We start from the raw sequence: 22,838 nt of genomic DNA on the forward strand, positions 1-22,838 counted from the left end.
TGAACAAATGAACGAACTGACTTGTGTATAATTGTTTCACCAAAGTAATCGGATCATTATAAAACTGAATTTGCTGCTTTCTTATGTAATAAAACCATAATTACAGAAGAGAATAACATCAGAGAGGAGGATCAGTTGATATGGTAAGACTAGCATCATGTAAGCCTGCAGGAACATCAAATCCTGACATGAAGTCATCCCCAAAGATTACAGCACCTGCTGCTAGTGCTCCGGCACCTACTCCCATGCCAAAGCCTGGTCTCATCCCTCTTGCAGGGGGTCCAGATGACGGCATATTAACATGAGTCTCGGACAAATTACCCGTTCTGGGCATAAAAGTTGGTATGTAACCTACATTGATAGGTGGGGGTGGCGGCGGAGGTGTTCGTGGTGGCTGATAGCTAGGTCCAGCAGCTGGAGCATAGCTTGGTCCTCCGTGGGATAGGTTTGAGTAGTTTGTAGAGTATGGTATTGAATTGTTATATGGATAATTTGACTGTAATTGGTTATCTGGTCGGAGTGAGGCTAGTGGCTGCTGTGTTGGGTAGTTTTGTCCTGGTGCACCTTCAGTGGGCAACATAAAGTTGTTGCTGTGGTCCGCGAGCATGATTCCTCCCTCGTTACCTAAAAAATTGCCAGTTAAATGTAACGTTCATATACTTAAAAGCTTCATTCATATGCCAAAAATGTATCATAAAAAATTACAGGGAGGAGTTACTTGACAGACTCGTCAGATACCTGGGTATGAACTCGGCTCTTCCCTTTCTTCTGAGATACATACGGAAACGTCAATAAATCCTCGAGGTTTGTTAGAATTTTTTCTACGCAGCTGGTAGCTCCCAACTTCTTCAATTCCTGATCTTGAACCCTCAGAATTTTTACTATACTTGGCCAAAAATTCTTTCAAGGCAATAGTTGCGGTTCCCAGGAGCCTTTCCCTAAGAAAAATAGGCTCTCTGCTATAGACTTCAACGTGCAGCGCCGCGTCTTGAAAGTTTGAGTCATCAACTACAGCAGCAAACTTAGTTCTCCATACAGGATTTTCCTTCCCAGAAGCATCAATCTTAGTACAGTACTTGTTGTTAGGATCAATCCACCCGACAGCAAACCATTGGAGCTTCCAAAGAGAGGAAGATCGCCGGAGTCCCCGGGCAGAAATGAGACAAACTTCAACCCAGATTTTCCCCATACAAGGCAAGTGAAGAAAATGAGAGATAGTGAGAGAATTTTGTCTCCTGTAGGTTCTTCTTTTGATAAAGTTGATTGGAAAAATAGGATAAGGAAACTGTTGTGCATTGTTTAGAAGGCTACTTTACTTTGGTGATGAGAAACTTCTTATACCTGAGCATGTCATGTGGGGCAACATTGTGATAACTTTTCTCCTACAAAGTGCATCACAGATGGCAGGAATCCGCGTAAGATGTGGCACAATGGTTAAAATTAAGTAAAAAAAGTCTGTATTATCCGAGTGGAAAAGTGTGAGTGTGCCATCAATGCTGCTTTTTCTAAACAAAAATATGCTTAATGTCAAAGATTAAACTTTCTGGAGCTCAATATTGAAACGATAAGATTTTACTGCATTGTGAAGTCTAAATTTGGATACCACTACCATACATTATATACAAGCCACAAGCCACATGGCCACCGCCCTTTCTGTACAGCACCCTTTTCTTGGTTTTTGCTTTTACTTTGATAATCTGTTATCTTTTAAGCAACCAGAGTAAGAAAATATGGAATCAGATTCACTCTATGTCTGTTAGGTACACAAAAAAGTCTTTTATCTTTGATTCTAAACCTTCAGCTGAAAGTGCGGCGTAAATCAACTTTTTGAACAGATAAGCTTCAAAGATGAAGAGGTCCTCTTAATGGGGGAACTAACAAAAGCTTTCTACCCGCACGTTTAACCATTTGACTGCCTCCAAAACCAGTTGATGCCGTTTTTGCATACATCATGGTAGTGGATCCTAAAATGTCATTTCCAAATCCACATGCTTCAAAGAAGAGCCTGACGAAAGACCATATAGATCATGATCAGCAGTTATTTGTCTTTCCATGTAATTGCATTGAGTAATCCAGACATGAAGCAATCTACAGCCTCAACAATTTGACAGAGTAAAAGGATACTAGGGTAAATTTCAAGTAGATGCTTGCATATTCAAAAAAGATTTAATAATAACATAGAAAACACATCTAGACAGAAACATTAAGATTTCAAGATTCAAGAAAGATAAGTTATAAATACCTCTCCTCCTCTGAGCAAAGGGCTGCTATGTCATAAATCTCTCTACTTGTGAGCATTCTGGGAGGAGAAATGGGTAAATTACTAAGATACCATAAACGGACAAGCAAGGTGTATGAATAGAATCTCCTAGTAATCAATAGGCTTAAAGAATTGAAGAAACATTTTGTATTACTGTGTGTCCTGGAAAACATATGCCATGAGAAAACACATGAAAAGGCAGAGTTCAAAATAGCATCAATTAGAGTAAGGGCATCAATGCTCAATGTCCACAAGCTTGTTAATTCAAAATTTCCAAAATAATAATTTTAAAAGAATCATTTTTCAGACAAAAAGAAAGAAAGAAAGAAATTTATTATATTGAAAATTAACAAACCTTAAGATTCTTTGAACTATCATCCGGCCAATTCCCATTTGCCGTAATGAAGGGATAACCTGATAGTCAAATTACAAATTATTATGAATTTAAGAAAAATGATAGCGACAAATACTGAAACTGCGAAAGCTTACCATGATATCATGAATAGAAGCAGTTAATCCCACATCGGAAACAGCCCGCCCAAAACCCACAAGCTGGCCATTGGATGGAGTGACCGGCACCACTCTCTGCGCCAAATTTCCCAACAAAGGTACCATCAACCGCTTTGAAGATTCATCATCGGATAAGGCCAAGCTGGAAAAGACAGAGACAACGACAAAACTGTGAGACAAAGCAAGGCATAGCTTATCAATGTCAACAGCTTCTTCAATTGTCCTGTCTCTTGAGTCCAAAATGGGAAACCTGTTGCAAGAATGATTGCAGCTTATGAAGAGTCGACTCAGTTCTTGAGGATTAATATCAGATGGGTTTGTTGATATGTAAATGGGTATCATTGAAGGCTTAAAATTGAGCTCGCATTTGCCTTTTCCTCTTCCTCTTACCCATCTCAATTCCATGTATGCGGACGGATAAACACTTGCAGCAGCAGTAGCGGCAAGAAATCCCATTTCTGATACTTAAATTTCTATCTCTTCTTCAACTGATGTGGCTTCTTGTACTACATCTCGAGTCTATGATAATGGCTAATTTCTTACTTTCCAAAAAAACCAAGTAATTTAACGTGCTTGATAAACACCCACTTTCACTAACATCTTTGAAATACCCACTATTATCTGATGGCTTAAAAGTCCCGGCAGCTAGATCTCAAACATATCCCTGGATTTGATATAGAATATCATATATATACACACAATATAGGATAAGGATTAAGATAGAATTATCAAAGAGGGGAAAAAAATAAAATAAAATAAAATAAAACAAATAAACACAAAATCACCAAATTTCCAGCCACTTAAATGTGAGGCATAAAGTACCAACTGGATTTTCATAATTCTATATAAAACCCATTATTTCTTAAATTCCCAATCAGGATGAGAAAGGATGTCTAAATATATAGCAACAGACCAGATATGGTCATGTTATAGTTGGTTTATGGTAACTGCAAATTACGCATGTTCACTTCAAGGATGATAAGCCAACTGAGGGAAGCCAGAATCCTGTAATGATTGGTTCTGATGATTATCTGTTGGAGCTCCAATTGTCAACTGTCCCTGTCCAGAAGTTGCACCCTTGCCGTTGTCATACAAATTTGAATTTGGTGGCCAAATCATGCTTCCACCAGGAGTGCTTTCCCAGTAGTGCTGAAGCTGTTGCTGCTGCCGCCAGGGTTGAGCTTGAGATGACAATTCGGCTGCAGTTAAAGATCTACACTGCTGCTGGAGCCAATCATCAGTGCTAGGCTGTGGCCCCAACTCTGTTGGCATGAACCAATTTGAATATTGTCCTCCATTGATGGCACTACCACCATGGTGCGTGCCCACTGCATCAGAACCTAGCTCTGTTGGCTTGAACCAATGCGAAAATGGTCCTCCATTTATGCTGTTGCCAAGGCTTGTGCCTGCTGCATTAGACCCCAACACTGTTGGCTTAAGCCAATCTGGAACTTGACCTCCTGGCGGTGTGCTGCCTTCATGGCTTGGGCCTGCCTTATCAGCTGTTGGCTGCATTTGATAATTTAAATCCAACCCCTGGATGGAGCTGAAGGGTTGAGCGCTACTCGACCCCAATAGTGTTGGCCTAATCCAATTTGGAACTTGACCTCCTGGCAGCATTCTACCTCCATGGCTTGAGACTGCCTTGTCAGCTGTTGGTTGGATTTGATGCATTCCCCCAAGATAATTTGAATCCAATCCCTCAAAGGAGCCGAATGGTTGAGTGCTACTTGACTCCAACAATGTTGGCTTAAGCCAATTTGGAACTTGACCTCCTGGCAGTATACTGCCACTATGGCTTGGGCCTGCCTGATCAGCCGTCCCTTGGATTTGCTGCACTCCATCAAGAGCATCTGAACCTAACCCCCGAAACAAACCGAAGGATTGAGTGCTACGTGACCCCAACTCTGTTGGCTTAAGCCAATTTGGAACTTGACCTCCTGGCAGTAAACTGTCTACATGCCCTTGCCCTTCCTGATCAGCTGTTGGTTGGATTTGATGCACTCCACCAAGATAATTTGAATCTAACCCCTCAAAGGAGCCAAAGGGTTGAGTGCTACTTGACCCCAACACTATCGGCCTAAGCCAATTTGGAACTTGACCTGATGGCAGCATACTGCCTTGAAAGCTTGGGCCTGCCTTGTCAGCTGCAGATTGGATTTGATGCACTGCACCAACAGAATTTGAATCTAACCCCTGAAAGGAGCCAAAGGGTTGAGAGCTACTTGACCCTTCTTCAATGTTCAGCTTCAACCAATCAACCTGTCCTCCCTGCTCTATACCCCATCGGTAGCTTGGGCCTTCCCTATCTTGGATAGCTTGAAGTTGATGTACTCCACCATGATTGAGTGAATCCACCTCAGGCATGAATCCAATTGTTTGACTACTGTTTGACCCTCCAGGCATAGCTAGCCACATGGAAGATGATGATGGACAACTATATCCTGCAGATACAGAATCTGGCACTTCAGACCCTGAAGAAACAACCTTACTTGTCTGGTCTGGACTCTTAATAGAATCTAGCATAAACTTTACAAAACTGAAACTGTTTAGGTTGCCGTCTCTGATCCATGCTGCAGGAATATCTAGCTCTTCATATCCAGATAAGGAGATGGGGTTTTTAAAAGCAGTAAGTGTATCAAAACCACCGGTTGTCGTCTGAACCATTTTTCCTTGTACCTTACCAAGATTTTCATTTGTCCTAATACCCAGAGTGATTGCTTCACTTGTGGGCCCAAATTTATTTATGGTGTCAACAACAGACGTCTTCTGCCCACCTAAATTGCCATTCCAAATATCCAATTCTCTACTAGCAGAATTCCCAAGGAGTTTCACTGATGGAGCAACAGTGATACTCTTTCGTGCCGATCCTGCACCAGTGAATGTATTCTTCGGAGCTTGAACCATTTTCCCGCGCATCTCATCAAGGGCTTTCATGGTGGTACTAGCCTGAGCAATTCCTCCTCTTAAGACATCATATATATCTATGGTGTCAACTATAGGTGCTTTTCCTCCATTCAAAGCACTATGATTGTCCATTTCCCTTTCTGAAGATCTTTGACAACCAGCAGAATTTCCCGGGAACTTCAAAGAGGGAGTACTGGAGATATTCTCAAGTGCAGATCCAACACCAGATATAAAAGTATTTGGAGCTTGAAGATGACAGTTGAAAGTTGCAGTCTGGAGTTTCGAAGTTTCCGCTATGGTGCTTCTTAACTTCCTCTGGGCAACCATTTGAGCTGTTGGCCCCAAATTACTAGCAAACTGCATCAAGCTCTTAGCAAATCCAATTTTGTTCTGCTTACCCTACACAGAGAATAACCAACAAGCAGAAGAAAGATAAATTCAAAGATTTAACATAAACCAAACAATTAGGAAGCAGCATAGCAGATACTCTCCTCTTATTCTTCATGTTTCTATTTAAGGTTGAAGGAAAGTTAGATAATAGTAGGTTGTACAAAATTTTTTAACAAACTTGAATCCAATCCTACTTATGCCTTCTTTGCGGGGAAAAAATAAGAAAGTTGAGGGTCAGGGGACAGAGAATGAGTTAAGTGCCTTGCACTTGTGTCACTGACAATTCATTCTCAGAGAGGAATGAAGTACAAGGAATATAGCTCTGACGGGGTTGTACTTCAAAATTTTCTAATCCTCTTTCACCTCTACAGCCTGTTCACAGGAAAGACAGAAGAAGTAATTGGACAATTGAAATCATACTATATACTTGCGCAAAATATTCAAGGTAGTTGACAAAATATATATTGTGAACAATCAACCATTACTAGTACTTCATTGAACAAGTGATAGTACCAGTTGTCTTGTTGCAGGAGTGAGAATTCAGAGGTCCAGATATGGCCTTGTTCCTCCTACGACCTCTCATGGAACATGCAGCTTCAAAATTCTCGGGATCATTTTTCAGAGTTCGGAAGAGCTTATTAGCTAGTTCTTTCATTGCATGAGCCTGGTAAAACACAATTCAGAATTTGAAAAGAGAAACAATGTGGAGTTTGAGAGCGTAAAATTTTGCCAACACAGATAAAAAGGAAATATTTTGTTCATCCACTAAAGCAAAATGATTTGACTTACCTGTCTGTAGTAAACAGTATCTGAAGCATTGAAATGCATTGCATTTTTGAACATCAAATATATGTCGTGCTGCATATCAATAATGAACAAACAATCGATCAATCTAGTAGTTCGAACCCAGCACACATGGGGAGGACAGGATTTGGTTAGTCTCAATTTTTTTTTTTTTTTTCAATAAGAAACTACGAGTATTTCTATTAATAAATAATGGAAAAAATATATCCTATTTTTCTTCTTCCTATAAAATCTACCAATTATGAAGTTTCATCAAACTAAGAAAGTAGATCACTTACAAATTTAGACTAACAAAACATAATCCAGAGCTTATTAAAAAATAAAATAAGGTAAATAAAAACATTACATTGGTGGATAAAAGGCACAAGTTCTAAATGTCAAAGAGAGGTTAAAAGGCCTCATAATGCAATGACTTCCAGGATTGAAGTAATCCATAGTCCGACCTACCTAAGGTTGACTGTAAATGATATGCGAGAAGAGAAACTGTGGAAGAAGTAATACAGATAGTGACTACTATCAATTATCCACATCAATTCCATGCAGATTTCTGGTCCACCTTGTATCATTTTCAATCCTTATTAACTAAGGCTTCAGTTTCTTATTATAGAAAAATAACAATAATAATAGGCACATCAATATCAAAATTTCGAAAGATGTAAGAGTTCCAAGGAAAAACAACTGGTTCCCTCCCTTTTCCCAAAGGCTGAAAACCGACAAAAAGAAAGAATAGCCCAGTTCCAGAAGTCATCATTTATAAGGGAAAAACTGTGTTTGAAGGTACAGATTGCATTCCTTAACCCAAGTGCCTAAGAAGCGGACATGAGAATTTACATCATTAAGACCAAAGATGAGAAGAGTATTTGTTTCCAAATTCCTAAAAAGGATAGCTTTTCTATTATGGGCCTGAGGAAAAAGGGGACAGAGTACAAGGAAAAGATCAAACCTCAAAATCTCCCAGTGTTTGATAGCTTCCTTCATTGAGTTTTTCAGTAATTTTGCTGAGGTCCATTGGGTGTTTAATGACCTTGTAATAGTCTTCAACCTTTCAAATTAAGATATATAGATAGTCAACATCAATCATATGGCAAACAATAAATAAGTAACTGGATACAACCTCTGTCCCATCTACTGGCTTTGCAAAGATTTTGTAGGAGTCTCTCCTGTAGTTAAAATAAAATGCAAAATTCAATTCCCTTATGCAGAAGAAATTAAAATTCTTCTGACTCATTCATAGATAAAGAGTGCTAAACACTTGTGCATTCTAGTCATAACCCAACTTAAGAAAGTACATACCTCTTCAGCCTATCAAGTAATAGATCAAGCATTTTTCTTTCCGGCATTGCAATTATAGATGACATGTCAACTGCTTGAATTCATAATAAGCAATGAGTTAATTATTATATGAAAGTCTATCAACATGTTTTGATTTACATAAAGATAAAACTGCAATTTACATTTTAAATAGGAAAACAAGCTCACCAGCATTTGTGTGATGATCTCCATCACCAGTCTGTGGTGCCAACGTGAAATCAAACACGAACGGTTAAAAGTTTGAGCAATGCCTCATTCAAGGAAAAAGAGTAGCACAAATGAAATGCTTCAAACACGTTTCCACTATAGGAAATATAATTTCGTTGTATGTGCCATTAAAATAGAGGGAAAAAATGATAGCTCACTGCTTTGGGAATCACCTTTAGGAGTGTAAGACTGAGAGTGTGTCAAGCCAGACACTACTCTTCCCGGAAAAAAATTAAAATGATACGTCTTTGCAAATTCAAATTAGATAATATGTTGCTCCTACACACATTCTCCTTTTAACCTAAATATGAGCAAAGACCTTTACCCAGATAATAAACAGCACAAGCATGCACATGTGGATATAAACAAAACAATAGAAGGCAAGCAGGCAGGTAGCAAACTAAAAGCAATCTTAATAGTCATTTATGCTTCCTAGGTGCATTTTTTTCATCAATACTTTCGTCTTTGGCGAAATCATGTATGAATAATACAACTGACCAGCATGTAACCATAGGAGTACCAAAAAGGACACTTGGCAGCGTAGACATTTCCCCACTTCCAGCTAGCCAATTGTAGGAATTAACTTTTGTATAGATGAAATCTAACCCTTTTCAGAAAATGAACAAGTGATGTGAATGTAGAGCAAATAAATGAAAAATACAGGGGTACCTTCCGAACTTGGATTTCAACATCGTTATCTACCAGATCATGGACAGGTCTGGTCTTCCTTTTTCTAGCCAGCTTGTGGTCAGAACTTTTTCTAGTACCCTGACCTTGTGCCATTCTTGAATTGATTGCTCTATTGCCCTCATTTCGGCTCTTTGCTTTCTGGGCCCTCCGTGCATCTAATTCAGATATACGTGCACTCCTTCGATATTCTCCAGTCGACATGAATGCTACTGTTATGCTACAATGATAATTGTAAGATCCAAATCTTCTAACCTTATTTAGGCAATAGAACACAGTAGCATTCTTTCTTCTTCTTCTTCTTCTTCTTCTTCTACTTTCTTTTCTTCCTGTTTCATAACCAAGTAATAAAAGTTAGGTTTTCTATCACTTCCCAAGACATTGCAAATATTATTGGAACTACCAAACCAGAAACATTTATCCTGTTTTAAAAAGAATAAAGATATCACTATCATTAATATCATGTAAAACCCTGATTTAAAGTGGAAAAAAATTACAGAAATACTTTTATTAGTAGTGTAATCATTCAAACAGTTTTTTAGGTAAATTTATAAATAAAGTACAGAAGTGATGATCTGTGTCTGATATGGGATTGTCACACATATGCACAAATTAGGCTATAGGTGTCCACTAAATTCCGATAAACTATGTGATTTATGCATCAGAAAGCTTATCATAAATGGTTAGCAGAAAACCATATTCTGCTGTAGCCCAAAGAAAACTCAATCCAAGAGAAAAGAGGCAACTTTCACACTCCGTGTCTTGGTGTTATATCTAATTACCAACAAGAGAAAGATCAACACTTATAATGAAGCCTGGAATCTCCAATGAAAGAATTGATGTAACCTGGGCAGTTGCTTCAGTCAGATCAGTCTGACGTCAAGAGACATTATCAAAGCTATGAAATTTATGAAGTTACGATAAGGATAGAGATACAAGCATGGATACTAGATTCAAGAAACGTATGATTACGATGTAGGCATTTCTTGGAAAAGTAGGAAATCTGCGTCAAAACAAATACTTGTGGCTCATTATAGTATAATCTCACAAGCATTTGTCTATGGGGCATTCAATGAATCAAATAGAAAAACCCATGTAATTACTTCCTTTCTAGTGAGGAAGGAGTTTCTTTCAAAACAATTCAACTATAACACATTAAAAAATTAACAAAACTATCATGTACGTTCAATTGATTTAACTAAGTAAATTTACCAAAAATAAATCTTAAAATCCCTCGTGCTTTGATCACGGTAGTGAGATCAATAGGTAATTACAAAAAAAAATATATATATATATATATACATATTAAAAAAATCCAATGGACTCTCATTATCCAATTATCCCACTTCTGTGCCATTCGACTCACCATATGACATTAAAGGAAAGCAACTAGAAATTTTCAGTGAGAGATACGATGACATGGCATGCATAGATCAAATGGGATGATGTGCACAAGCATATTAGGTAGATTTGAAAGTAATGATAGTATCAGAATATACAACCATAATCAATAGAGCGAAGAAGGGCACATTACCAAATACACATCCTTTCAGCAACCAAGCGGCGAAAGATTTTGCAGAGCTTCTCACTCAATTTCTCAGAACCACCATTGTCGTAGTGCTTATGAAGCCCCACTCCCAACAAGGAAATTAATAGAGCCTTTAATGAATTGAACCCATTTAAGGTAATCTTGGTGGATTTTCCAAGATATGAACGCATAATGACTAGAAAAAGGTTCTCGCTGCATGCTGAGAAAGAATTGACAATTGTATGATGGATGTGTAGATGCTTTCTGGCAATGATGCCACGTCGGCAGGGTAATAATCTTCAATTACGTCAACAAGGGTCCACAAAAATGCTCGTAGTTAATTTCAAATCCACTTTCAGGTAAAAAAATCTCGAGCCAAAGTTGTCAGATAATTTTTTCCAATATTTTGAAGCAACAAGGATCCATTGAAAGTAATAACATTTTCCACTTCCAAACAATCAAGCATTTTCCGATAATTTCTTCATCAAATTTTCACAAACTACAGTCTTGCAGTAAGATCAAAACTAATTTAGAACAATTAAATGACAACTAAATTATACGTCTTTGTACCAATTATGTCATATTTTTTGTCACATTTGACATAATAAAACACATATATGACATACACAGTATGTGCAACTGTGATGAATCTTATGTGTAAACTTGTTATTGGCAACATACAACTTCCAAACTAAACGCCAGATCACTGCAGTTTTAGTAACGTATATAGTGCAGTGATAACACTAGAAAGTGCATTCGATTTTGTATTTTGGTCACTGTCCCCAGTGTAACTTTGACCCAGCTAAAGCTTTTTTCACTTTTACTTGACATGACCAAAAATGTAAGCCGTCGTTACCAGTCGATTCAACTGTTAAAATCGATTGTGGTAATACAAGAGGGATGTGGTTCGAGCCCGGCTCCCACCCCTGTGGGAAGGAACTTGGCTAACATCATGGTCACAAATTTATTTTTTTAAAAAAAAGAAAGAAAACATCGACACAACCAAATGCCAAGACATACAATAAAAAAATACTTGAAACATAGAACGAAAAATGAATTACTAGCACTAACTCTCACTAAATTGGCTTCTGGAATTCTCAAAAACGCTATAGACCAATCAAAATTTCCTCATTTCAACAGAATTATTGGAAAATTATATCACTAGTCAAAATTTATTCAACAATTTATACACGTCGGGACAAGAAGCTAACCTTGAATGGAATTTGTTGCAAATATAGTAAGACGGGCCATCGCCAAAATCTGACAAGGACGCGTTTGTTTGATCCTTGAGAATTTGGATTCCAAAATCTTTGGAGTCTCAAATTCATGGGTGGCATTGATTTTGTAGACGCTTGTTGAATCTTGAAAATGCTTCTCTTCTGCAAATCATAACAAAGAATGATCATTACAAAATGAGTGAAAATGTTAGAATAAAAGAGAAATTTTTGAATTCGGGATTCACCTTCGCGGCCATTGTTGATTTCAGAGTGGCTTGGAGCTCTATGTACGTTTTTATTACTTCGTGTGAGATGAGAAAGAAATCGCGTTAGTTATTATCCATGAGGCTTTGTTCGAATGTATATTTGAATAAAAAAAAATTTAAACTAATTTTTTTTTTTAAGTCGTGCGAAGTACGTTTTATTTCCTAGCTTAATATATAATTTTCGAATCGATTTCAAGTGGTGCATTATATAATTGCCAAATATGAAACATTTTAATAATGTAACCATGCACGTTTTTACGCTCGTGCGCCGGGTAAAATATAAATAAAATATATATAGATAATTAAATATTAATCATATTTTATACATAAACTCAACGTAGATCATATACCTATGATATCTAGATTATTTTTTATCTTTGTTAAGTAAATAAAAGTATCAGGTCGGCCATGTTACTATTTTCGCCCCGGCATGGATCACCTTAGCCAAATGGTATGAGCAGAACACAAGGATAAATATGAGCCAACCAGAGACGAGTACCGGTCAGTGTAATATACCGACCAGAGTCATATACCGAGCCGATACCAATCCCCAAAAAGCGGGAACATGATCCCACATAATCACGGTAGTTGCACTTTTCTCAGAACCGTTGCGGGAGACGCGAGATCACACGTTTGCCCACAACGTAGCAGTTAAAGTCCTATGAGGGGCTGTTACTACCCGAAAAAGGGGGGATGAAGAATAAATGGAAACGTGGGACAGCGGCTATAAAAGAAGAAGAAATCGATGAAGAAGGACACAAAAAAACCTGAGAGGGGGAAAACGCTGCCAAATTACAACCATGCCATTTTCTTACAAACTTCGAATAAATTAGAAACCATTCTTCAATCCAAATTGAACTGTTTTCCCGTAAACACCTTGTACTAACTTAGGCATCGGAGGGTTTACGTCGGCAAAACCACCGGCGTCTCTTATCCGTTTTTGGTGAACGCAGGTCTAGTAAGAGAAGGGAGGGTGATTCCAACCCCAGTGATTCGAGTAACAGTTGATAACTTAAACGTTGGTGAAAGAATCTGGTCGGTCAAAGGGCGAGCAGATTTCAGCATTAACATTTTAGCGCCGTCTGTGGGGAGCTGGATAAAAAGCTACCACCGAATTAGTAGTTACCGGAGAAACAACGAACGGTTAGACATGGATGTGCCAAGGAAGGACGCTTTGAGGGAGGATAACGAAGCTCGGGAGACAATCACTCTTCGGGAAATTGCAAATGAAGCCCGGGAGAGGATGATGCAAGATCGATTGGAGAAACAAATGGAGACTCTCGCAACCATACTGTAAAAGCTGAGGGATGAGCGGAGAAGGGATTGTGAAACCCCCGTGGGGAGAGATGATGTTGGAGCAGAACCCAGCCTCTAGAGGCGTAGAGTCGAGGAAACCCTCCGTCGGCAGACCAACCTAACGGGGTGCATCCCCACGGAAGCACTGGTCGGGTTCCAGGAGAACGAGTAGATGAAGGGAGGGACCAACCTCTCCCCGAACGGGTACTGAAAGTCAATGGCCGAGGGGCCAGTGTTGACGAATGAGAGCTCAGACAACGGTTGCACAATGCCGAGCTGGAACGAGACTAGATAGCTGCACGTGATCCTGATCGTGCCGTAGAATTGGAGGGGGAGGTGCGCAGATTGGCGCAGGTGATGGAGGAGATACAGGGCAAGAGAAAGCCCCCGAGCTGAAGGATAATGTTGGATGAAGAATCTCCGTTATCAACCGAGATCATGGGTACAGTAATCCCAAGAGATTTCTGCTTCCCCGACCTCAAATACTCTGGTCGAAGTGACCCGCTGGTGCATATTGAGCGTTTCAACGACATGACGGGGGTGCAAGAGTTGACACCAGCTCAAAGGTGCAGGGTGTTCCCGTTGACACTCGAGGGGCGAGCCCGAGAATGGTACCGCAAGCTGCCCCGAGGAGTTATAAAAGGGTACGAGCAGATGTGCTAAGAGTTGGCCGAACAGTTCCGAGGAGCAGTAGCCCCAGAGGACGACATGATGGAACTGATGGGGATGAAACAGGAGGAGCATGAGTCCCTTCGGGATTTTGTAAAGCGATATCATCGGGCCGTGCTAGATTTGGGAGCTTTTAATCACCCACAGGCGTTGAGGGGATTAAAAGAAGGTGTAAGAATCGGCTGATTGTGGTATAACTTAAAAAGCCCCCCAGTGCAAAATTATTCACATGGAAGAGCTGAGGCGAAAAGAACGGAGAACCCCGAACAGGAGCAGATCGGGAAAGCGAGCTAGGGAATCCTCAGTTATAGGCGGAGTATCAGCTCGGTCCCGCCCTTACCCCATAGCTCAGAGACCACAACAGTTCCAACACAGCCGGGCCCAACCTCCGCGCACCCCGTTCCCGGAGCGGCAACGAGAATTCAGGCAGATGGCTACCCACCCTTATCACAACACTCCTAGAGTGTTACATGCAACTGGTTCCAGGGCTGGACGACCAGATCAGCTAGCGACTATACCAGCCCGAGATGACATTCATGATAGCCGAGTAGTTCAGCTGGTAGACCAGAGCTTAGCATATAGACAGTAAACTCCATTAAAGATCTCCATTGAGGAATTGTATGAGAGGATTGAGGGACGAGGCCTGTTGTACCCTCCAGTGCCTATAACAAAATTGGCTCACCAACGGGATAAGAGCAGATTCTGTAAATTTCATGACACTCACGGTCACACTATCAGCCAATGTCGTGACCTGAAGATTCAGGTGGAAGATTTAGTGAGGAACCGATACTTGGATGAGTATGTAGATAGAGTGTCCCCTGTCATTGAATCACAGTACACGTGAGATGAAGGAGTTGAGAGGGGTCTGGAACGTGGATAGCCGACCATCCGTGTAATAGCAGGAGGGCCAACATTGACCGGGGATTCGAACAGGGCACGGAAGAACTATGGGAGATACGCCATGACTGGTAAAGAGGTGCTTCTAAATTTGCCAGCAGCTAAGAGGGCAAAAGTGCGGCAAGTTCCCATTATGTGGACGGAGGATGACGAAGAGGGTATTTTGTATCCTCATGAGGATGCACTGGTGATTAAAGCATTGGTAGCTTGTACAGAATTGCGGCGAATACTGATGGACACGGGCAGCTCAGTCGATATTCTGTTTAAGTCGGCCCTAGATGATATGGGGATTTCAAACTTAAAGCTGGAGCGGAGAGCAGAAGCAGCCCGAGCAGAGTGATTAAGATCGGGCCAAGATTGGTCGGGACAGTAAAAGGCGAGCTGGTAAAGTGCCTACAGTCCCATGCATATATATTCGCCTGGTCTCACGAGGACATGTCAGGAATTGATCGCAGGGTAGCTTGCCACAAGTTGGCAATCAAGAAGGGGGTGAGGCCGGTAAGACAGAAAATGAGATGCTTTAACCAGAAAAGGTATGAGGCCATAAACACCGAGGTGGAGAAGCTGTTGAAAGCAGGATTTATAAGGGAAGCCAAGTATCCGGAATGGATTTCCAATGTAGTACTGGTAAAAAAGGCCAACGGGAAGTGGAGAATGTGTGTGGACTTCACGGACCTCAATAAGACATGCCCGAAGGACAGCTTCCCCCTACCCAAAATAGATCAGCTGGTGGACTCAACAGCAGGTCACAGTCTGCTCATTTTCATGGATGCCTTTTCTGGATACAACCAGATACCCATGGACGAGCAGGATGAGGAAACACCACCTTTATAACTAACATGAGTTTGTTTTGCTACAGGATAATGCCTTTCGGCTTAAAAAATGCAGGAGCCACCTATCAAAGATTGGTAAACAAGATCTTCAAACCGTTGATTGGACACACTATAGAGGTGTATGTGGATGATATGATTACAAAGTCCAAAGAGCCAAGGGATCATGTGAAGCATCTAGAAGAGACCTTTGAATTGCTGAGGAAGTACGAAATGAAGCTGAACCCAGACAAATGTGCATTCGGGGTCAGCTCAGGCAAGTTCTTGGGATTCCTGGTAAGCCACCAAGGGATCGAGGCCAACCCGAAAAAAATACGGGCGGTGACAGAAATGAGGTCCCCACAGACAGTTAAGGAGGTGCAAAGCCTTATAGGGAAATTGGCAGCATTGAACCGATTCATCTCGCGGGTCACAGATAAATGCCAACCTTTCTTCCAAACCATAAAGAAAGGGAGAAAGATAGAGTGGACATTAGAGTGCGAGGAAGCATTTGGGCAGCTGAAGAAATAACTGACCCGCGCCCCGTTACTATCAACTCCGAGAGAGGGTAACCAGCTGTTTCTATACTTGGCAATCTCTAAATGGGCTACCAGCTCGGTATTAGTCAGGGAAGAAGAATGAAAGCAACACCCGGTATACTACACAAGCAAGGCTCTGGTAGACGCAGAAACCAGATATCTATTGATGGAGAGGTGGGCACTGGCTCTGATAACGGCAGCACGAAAACTCCGACCATATTTTCAAGCCCACCAGATTGTTGTGATGACTGACCAGCCCCTTTGGCAAATACTTCAAAAATCAGATGCATCTGGTCGGTTAGTAAAATGGTCCGTGGAGTTAAGTGAATTTGACCTCTCCTATAGGCCCCGAGGAGCAATCAAAACCCAAGTTCTGGCAGAATTTATGGTTGACCAAGCTGAGCCAGGGGAAGAAATTCGGGAGGAGCAACTAATAGAGCAGGAGAAACCAAAGAGGGTGTGGCTGGTAATGGTTGACGGATCATGTAGTGAGCAAGGATCCGGAACAGGAGTTGTAATACGAAGTCCAAAAGAAACCGAAATAACGTATACAGTAGGGGTGGGCACCAACCCGCCCAACCCGTGAACCCGACCCAACCCGTATGAATTTTTGCGGGTTGGGTTGGGTTGATAAAATTTACGGGTCGGGTTGGGTTGTTAAATTTTCAACCCGCACTGTTTGCGGGTTGGGTCGGGTTGTAAATTTTTAACCCAGCCCGACCCGTCAACCCGTATATATGAATATATATTTAGCAACTTCTCTGAACCCTAAACTCAAATTTTCTTGTTTAAAGAACAGCTGCAGCTGCTCATCTGCTCGCGCATAGAACACAACAACATCACAACTCAACGTTTCTTGAAAAGCTGCTCAAATTGCTCAAACTACACATCGTCACATGCTTAGGTTCTTTCTTCTTTCTATTTTACTAATTTATTATTATTTTGAAACAAGTTGGTCATTTGATTTCATGATTTGGTGCTTTATAATATTTTTTTATTGATAAAAGTTGGTCAAATTTTGGTTGTTATGATGGTGTCAAGCTTAATCAACAATCGGATTAACATAAATAAAATAATTGTTATTATTACAATCTTAGGGAAAAAGCTTTTCGACAAACATCTCTTGGGCATTGTTCTGCAGAAATATATTCAGTATTACTATTAACTAGTCATGCTCTCAAATTCACATATGTATTCTATCTCCGATGGATTTTTTTTTCATAAAATTATTTTAATCATATTTATTTATTGTAGTATCCAAACATGGTTAAATGTATTAATAAAAGAGCTTTAAGCTTGCTGTGACCACTATTTGTTATTTTTTTGATTATTTGTTAATTATTAATAGGATAATAACAATATTCTTGGCCTGGAATTTTTTCCTTGTAGATGGAAGTAAATTCATCCAGTAATCCAGGAGTTAATATCTCTACACCTTCAACAACTCAAAGTACAACTGATAGTGCTATTAATACAAATGCAGGCAATGGAAAAGGTGGAAAAGCGTCAAAAGTATGGGAACATTACACAAAATTAGAGAATGATACAAAATGTAAGTGTAACTACTGTTCTAAAGTGTATGCGTATCATTCTAGATTTATTGGGACCCGTACTTTATGGAATCACTTGGCAGCATGCACAGCCTATGCTGATAGGAAAGTTGATTTAAAACAAAAAACCTTGGTGTTTGAGGATAACACAACTGGTGGTGGCAGTAATCTTGTGGCAATATCTTGTAGCAAAGAGGACATTAGAAAAGCATGCATTGAGATGATAATTATCGATGAATTGCCCTTTAGTTTTGTTGAAAAAGAAGGGTTTCGGAAATTTATGAGCAAAGCTTGTCCAAAACTTGATCGTTTTTCTAGGAGAACTGTTGCTAGAGATGTGTATCAGTTGTACTTAAATGAGAAGAATAATTTGAAAAAAGTGTTTGCTCGTAATAAGTATAGGGTTTGTATAACAACTGATTGTTGGACTTCAATACAAAATTTGAATTACATGGTTATTACAGCCCATTTTATTGATGATGAGTGGCAACTTCATAAAAGGATATTAAACTTTTGCCAGATCGATGATCATAAAGGAGATACAATTGGAAAATTGATTGAGTCTTGCTTGCTTGAATGGGGTATTGATAGAGTGTTTACAATTACTGTTGATAATGCAAGTTCGAATGATTTGGTCATTTCTTATTTAAAAAAGAAGCTAAATAATTGGGGTGGGCTTGTGTTGAATGGTGATTACCTTCATGTTAGATGTTGTGCACATATTATAAATTTGATTGTGACTGAGGGGTTGAAAGAGATGAATAATTCTGTTTCTAGCATTCGCAATGCTGTGAAATATGTAAGATCATCACCGGCTAGATTAGTAAGGTTTAGAAAATGTGTTGAGCATGAAAAACTTGATTCTAAACGTATTGTTGTGATGGATGTTCCTACTAGGTGGAATTCCACCTATTTGATGTTAGAGAGTGCTCTTGTATATCAAAAAGCTTTTGAACGATTGGAGGATGATGATGGATTTTATAGATCCTATTTTGAAGAGAAAGAGGGTGGAAAAAAAAGGATTGGGCCACCGGAACATATAGATTGGGTGAATGCAAGTGTGTTGAATAATTTTTTGGAGAATTTCTATGAAATTACAAAAAAATTTAGTGCTTCTTTGTCTGTTACATCACATTTGTATTTTCATGAGATGCATTCTATAGAGTCAAATTTAAAAGGATTGATAGTAAGTGATGATTCTTATTTCAGTGCAATGGCCAAGAAGATGAAAGAGAAGTATGACAAATATTGGGGTTCCCTCAACACTCTAAATAAGTTGTTAATTGTTGCTGTTGTGCTTGATCCGCGTTATAAATTGAGTTTTGTGAAATTTTGTTTTGAGGAGTTGTATGATGAAAATGTTGTGTGTGAGCTCATAAAAGTGATTAAGGGCTTATTATCTTCTTTGTATGATTTTTACACAAATAATAACTCTAGATGTGATAGTGGTAGCCAAAACCAATCTGTTAATGCTGTCATTTGTCCATCCGAGTTAGAGAAAAAAAGTGATATTATTGATTATAGACTAGCCAAGGTAGCAAAACTTTCAAAATGGAAAAAGAAGCAGCTGGAAGAGGATGGTGTAGAGTTGAAAAATGAAGTGGACAAATATTTATTAGATGATTGTGAAAATTGCTTTGATGATTCATTTGATTTGTTGAACTGGTGGAAGGTAAATGGTGGGAAGTATAAAGTTTTGTCTAATATAGCCAAAGACATTCTTTCAATCCCAATATCTACAGTTGCTTCTGAGTCTGCATTCAGTACAGGAGGACGCATTCTTGATCCATTTCGAGCTTCTTTGAGTCCTAAAATGGTAGAGAGCTTAATATGTGGGCAAAATTGGCTTTGTTCTTCTCGTATTGCCGTAGAAGAGGATACATCTTCGGTTGAAGATATGGCATTTTATGAATCAATTACATCAGGTAAATATTTATATTATGATTTTTATTTTTATTCTATTTATATTTTCCTTGTATTTATTTGTTATATCATATATGCCTAATATTTTTATTTTTATTGTTATATAGATTCAAGATTGGCATCAGATTTTGATGTCATTAATTTGGATTGATCTGGATTTTGATGTCATTGGACTGATCTTCATTACACTCCTATTGGTTGGTGTAGCAATGGTTTCGGGAAAACTCTCTTCCTATGTATGGAAGACTTATAATTTCACTCTTTGGACTTTAATGTTTTGTATTAAACAAGATTTTAAATTTATGTACTTTTTTTTCATTAGTTATGTACTAATAATTTGATTGCTAAATTTTGAAATATTGGATTTGTTGTAAGAATTTTAGTATTTGTGTTTCTTTTAATTTTTTTTAATTATTTTTTTATTTTTATTTAAACAATAAAAATGGGTTTTTTCAAAAGCCCAACCCAATCAACCCAACCCGACCCAACCCGCAGAGTTGCGGGTTGGGTCGGGTTGGGTTGAAAAATGTAATGGGTTGGGTTGGGTTGAATTTTTTCAACCCGTTCTATATGCGGGTTCTATCAACGTTATCTATCACCCCGACCCAACCCGACCCGTGCCCACCCCTAGTATACAGTGAAGTTTGAATTTCAGCTCACAAACAACCAAGCTGAATACGAAGCCTTTATCATCGGGCTCGGACTTGCACACGCTTTAAGAGCAGAGAGGGTAGAAATTCGAGCAGATTCCCAATTGGTATGTAATCAGCTCAATGATCAGTTCCAAGCAAGGGGAGAGAAGATTGGTCTTTATTTGAAGAAGGCGAAGCAGATGGTTGGGTTTTTCGAAAAGGTGGAGGTAAAGCAGATATCCCGGAATGAGAATTACCGAGCAGATATGTTGGCTAGGATGGCTGCAATTGCAGATCCGAAATTACCTAAGTCGGTTCCACTAGAGGTAAGGACCTCGCTAAGTATAGGGGAGGAGGTAGAGGTGATGAGAGTAAGCACTGGTGAATCCTGGATGGACCCGATTCGCGCATATGTGTGTGATGGAGTTTTACCAGAGGACAAAAGGCAAGCAAGAAAATTAAAATGCCAAGCAGCGAGGTACACGCTACTAGATGGAGTGCTGTACCGCCGAGAGTTCACCTTACCCCTTTTGAGATGCTTGGATGACGAGGAAGCAGATTATGTACTAAGGGAGATCCATGAAGGAATATGCGGCAATCACTCGGGAGCAAGAACTTTAGCCTTCAAGGCACTCCGGCAAGGATACTTCTGGCCGACCTTGCACCAGGATGCGAAAAGGATGGCAAAGAATTGTAAAACCTGCCAAAGTTTCTCTGAGATTCCTGCACAACCCCCAGAAAAGCTGACCACTATGACATCCCCGTGGCCTTTCACTTAATGGGGAATCGACTTGATTGGTCCGTTACCTAAGGGCCGAGGAGCGGCGACACATGCAATTGTGGCAATAGACTACTTCACCAAGTGGGTAGAAGTGGGAGTCCTCAGCCAAATCATGGAGAGAAAGACAACGGATTTTATTTGGAAGAATATCATCTGCAGATACGGGATCCCCTATGCTATCATTACAGACAATGGGAGGCAGTTTGACAACAGTAACTTCAGGGAATTTTGCCGAAATTTGGGGGTGGACCTGAAGTCCTGCACCCCCGCACACCCCCAGACAAACAGACAAGTGGAAGCAGCCAACAAAGTGATAAAGAAGCTCTTGAAAACTAAATTGGGGGAGAAGAAGGGAGCTTGGGTTGACGAACTACCAGGAGTATTATGGGCCTACCGAACAACTCACAAAACCGCCATAGGGGAAACCTCGTTCGCTTTACCTTTTGGTCATGAGGCGGTAGTCCCAGCAGAAATTAGAGTGGGGACACATCGAACGGAATATTTTACTGAGGAGCAAAACGACGAGCAGATCTGCTTAAGCCTGGACCTCTTTGAGGAGAAAAAGGAAGGGGCCTCGCAGAAAGTGGCCCAGTGTCAGCAAAGGGTCATGCGTTATTACAACAAGAACGTACGCGTGAGACAGTTCCGAGCAGGAGATTGGGTACTTAGGAAGGTGAACCAAAACACTAGGGATCCTAACCATGGCACTCTTGGCCCGAAATGGGAAGGCCCGTACAGGGTGATACGAACCACTGGACTAGGAGCTTATAAGTTAGCGTACCAAGATGGACGAGACGTGAAGAGGTCGTAAAACGCCGAGCACTTGAAGAAGTATTTCCAGTAAGCAAAGTGCTCTACTAAATCTTCATTTTGATAAGTTATTTTTGTTAACTGCATGATGGCTTGTTGCGCATGTATATATTCTGTATTTTTGTTATACATTCAAATTTCAAATAAAGATGAATTCAATATGAAATCCCCCCGCTAGCAAGCCTAATAAAAATTTCGCTAAGGCAAGTAAGTGTCTGTTTCTGCTCGGTCAATGAAAGACCAGCAGCTAATTGTATGAGAATTTTACTAAGGCAAGTAAGTGTCTGCTTCTGCTCGGTCAACGAAAGACCAGCAGCTAATTTTACGAGAATTTTACTAAGGCAAGTAAGTGCCTGTTTCTGCTCGGTCAACGAAAGACCAGCTGCTAATTTTACGAGAATTTTACTAAGGTAAGTAAGTGCCTGCTTCTGCTCGGTCAACGAAAGACCAGCAGCTAATTTTACGAGAATTTTACTAAGGCAAGTAAGTGCTTGTTTCTACTCGGTCAACGAAAGACCAGCAGCTAATTTTACGAGAATTTTACTAAGGCAAGTAAGTGTCTGTTTCTGCTCGGTCAATGAAAGACCAGCAGCTAATTTTACGAGAATTTTACTAAGATAAGTAAGTGCCTGCTTCTGCTCGGTCAACGAAAGACCAGCAGCTAATTTTACGAAAATTTTACTAAGGCAAATAAATGTCTGCTTCTGCTTGGTCGACGAAAGATCAGCAGCTAATTTTACGAGAATTCTATTAAGGCAAGTAAGTGGCTACGTCTGCTCGGTCAACAAAAGACCAGCAACCGATTTTACGAAAATTTTACCAAGGCAAGTAAATGCCTACTCCTG

General features: G+C 39.9%; 2 protein-coding genes across 6 annotated transcripts; one reads left to right on the top strand and one right to left on the bottom strand.

Moving 5' to 3' along the window:
• Positions 1-10: 10 nt before the first annotated feature.
• Positions 11-3,513, bottom strand: LOC18043750 (uncharacterized N-acetyltransferase ycf52). 5 transcript variants are annotated; one of them, XM_024185848.1, is made up of 5 exons: positions 2,750-3,513; positions 2,616-2,674; positions 2,243-2,299; positions 1,796-2,005; positions 1,192-1,704 (listed from the first exon to the last, which is right to left on the bottom strand). In XM_024185848.1, the coding sequence occupies exons 1-4, from the start codon at positions 3,224-3,226 to the stop codon at positions 1,843-1,845; spliced, it is 756 nt and encodes a 251-aa protein (XP_024041616.1). In that variant the 5' UTR covers positions 3,227-3,513; the 3' UTR covers positions 1,192-1,704; positions 1,796-1,842. The 5 variants fall into 5 exon arrangements, with proteins under 5 accessions (XP_024041615.1, XP_006435976.1, XP_024041616.1 ...); XM_024185847.1 differs by lacking the exon at positions 2,750-3,513 and adding an exon at positions 11-624 and having other exon boundaries at positions 739-2,005; positions 2,616-2,652; XM_006435913.2 differs by having other exon boundaries at positions 1,007-2,005.
• A 12,950-nt stretch (positions 3,514-16,463) lies between these two features.
• LOC112098908 (zinc finger BED domain-containing protein RICESLEEPER 2-like) lies at positions 16,464-19,921 on the top strand. The gene is made up of 3 exons (XM_024185583.1): positions 16,464-16,763; positions 17,687-19,772; positions 19,878-19,921. Exons 1-3 carry the CDS (start codon positions 16,464-16,466, stop codon positions 19,919-19,921), a joined length of 2,430 nt encoding a protein of 809 aa, XP_024041351.1.
• The last annotated feature ends 2,917 nt before the right edge of the window (positions 19,922-22,838 follow it).

This window comes from Citrus clementina, unplaced genomic scaffold, assembly GCF_000493195.1.
Source record: "Citrus clementina cultivar Clemenules unplaced genomic scaffold, Citrus_clementina_v1.0 scaffold_4, whole genome shotgun sequence".
NCBI classification, from domain to species: Eukaryota; Viridiplantae; Streptophyta; class Magnoliopsida; order Sapindales; family Rutaceae; genus Citrus; species Citrus x clementina.

Coding starts and splice junctions, on each gene's coding strand:
- LOC18043750 (XM_024185847.1), bottom strand. CDS start 1,189: ATGGGGAAAATCTGGGTTGAAGTTTGTCTCATTTCTGCCCGGGGACTC. Junction 625..738: donor AGAGCCGAGTTCATACCCAG/GTATCTGACGAG, acceptor GCAATTTTTTAG/GTAACGAGGGAGGAATCATG.
- LOC112098908 (XM_024185583.1), top strand. CDS start 16,464: ATGGAGAGGTGGGCACTGGCTCTGATAACGGCAGCACGAAAACTCCGA. Junction 16,764..17,686: donor AACCAAAGAGGGTGTGGCTG/GTAATGGTTGAC, acceptor TTTTCCTTGTAG/ATGGAAGTAAATTCATCCAG. Junction 19,773..19,877: donor TTATGAATCAATTACATCAG/GTAAATATTTAT, acceptor ATTGTTATATAG/ATTCAAGATTGGCATCAGAT.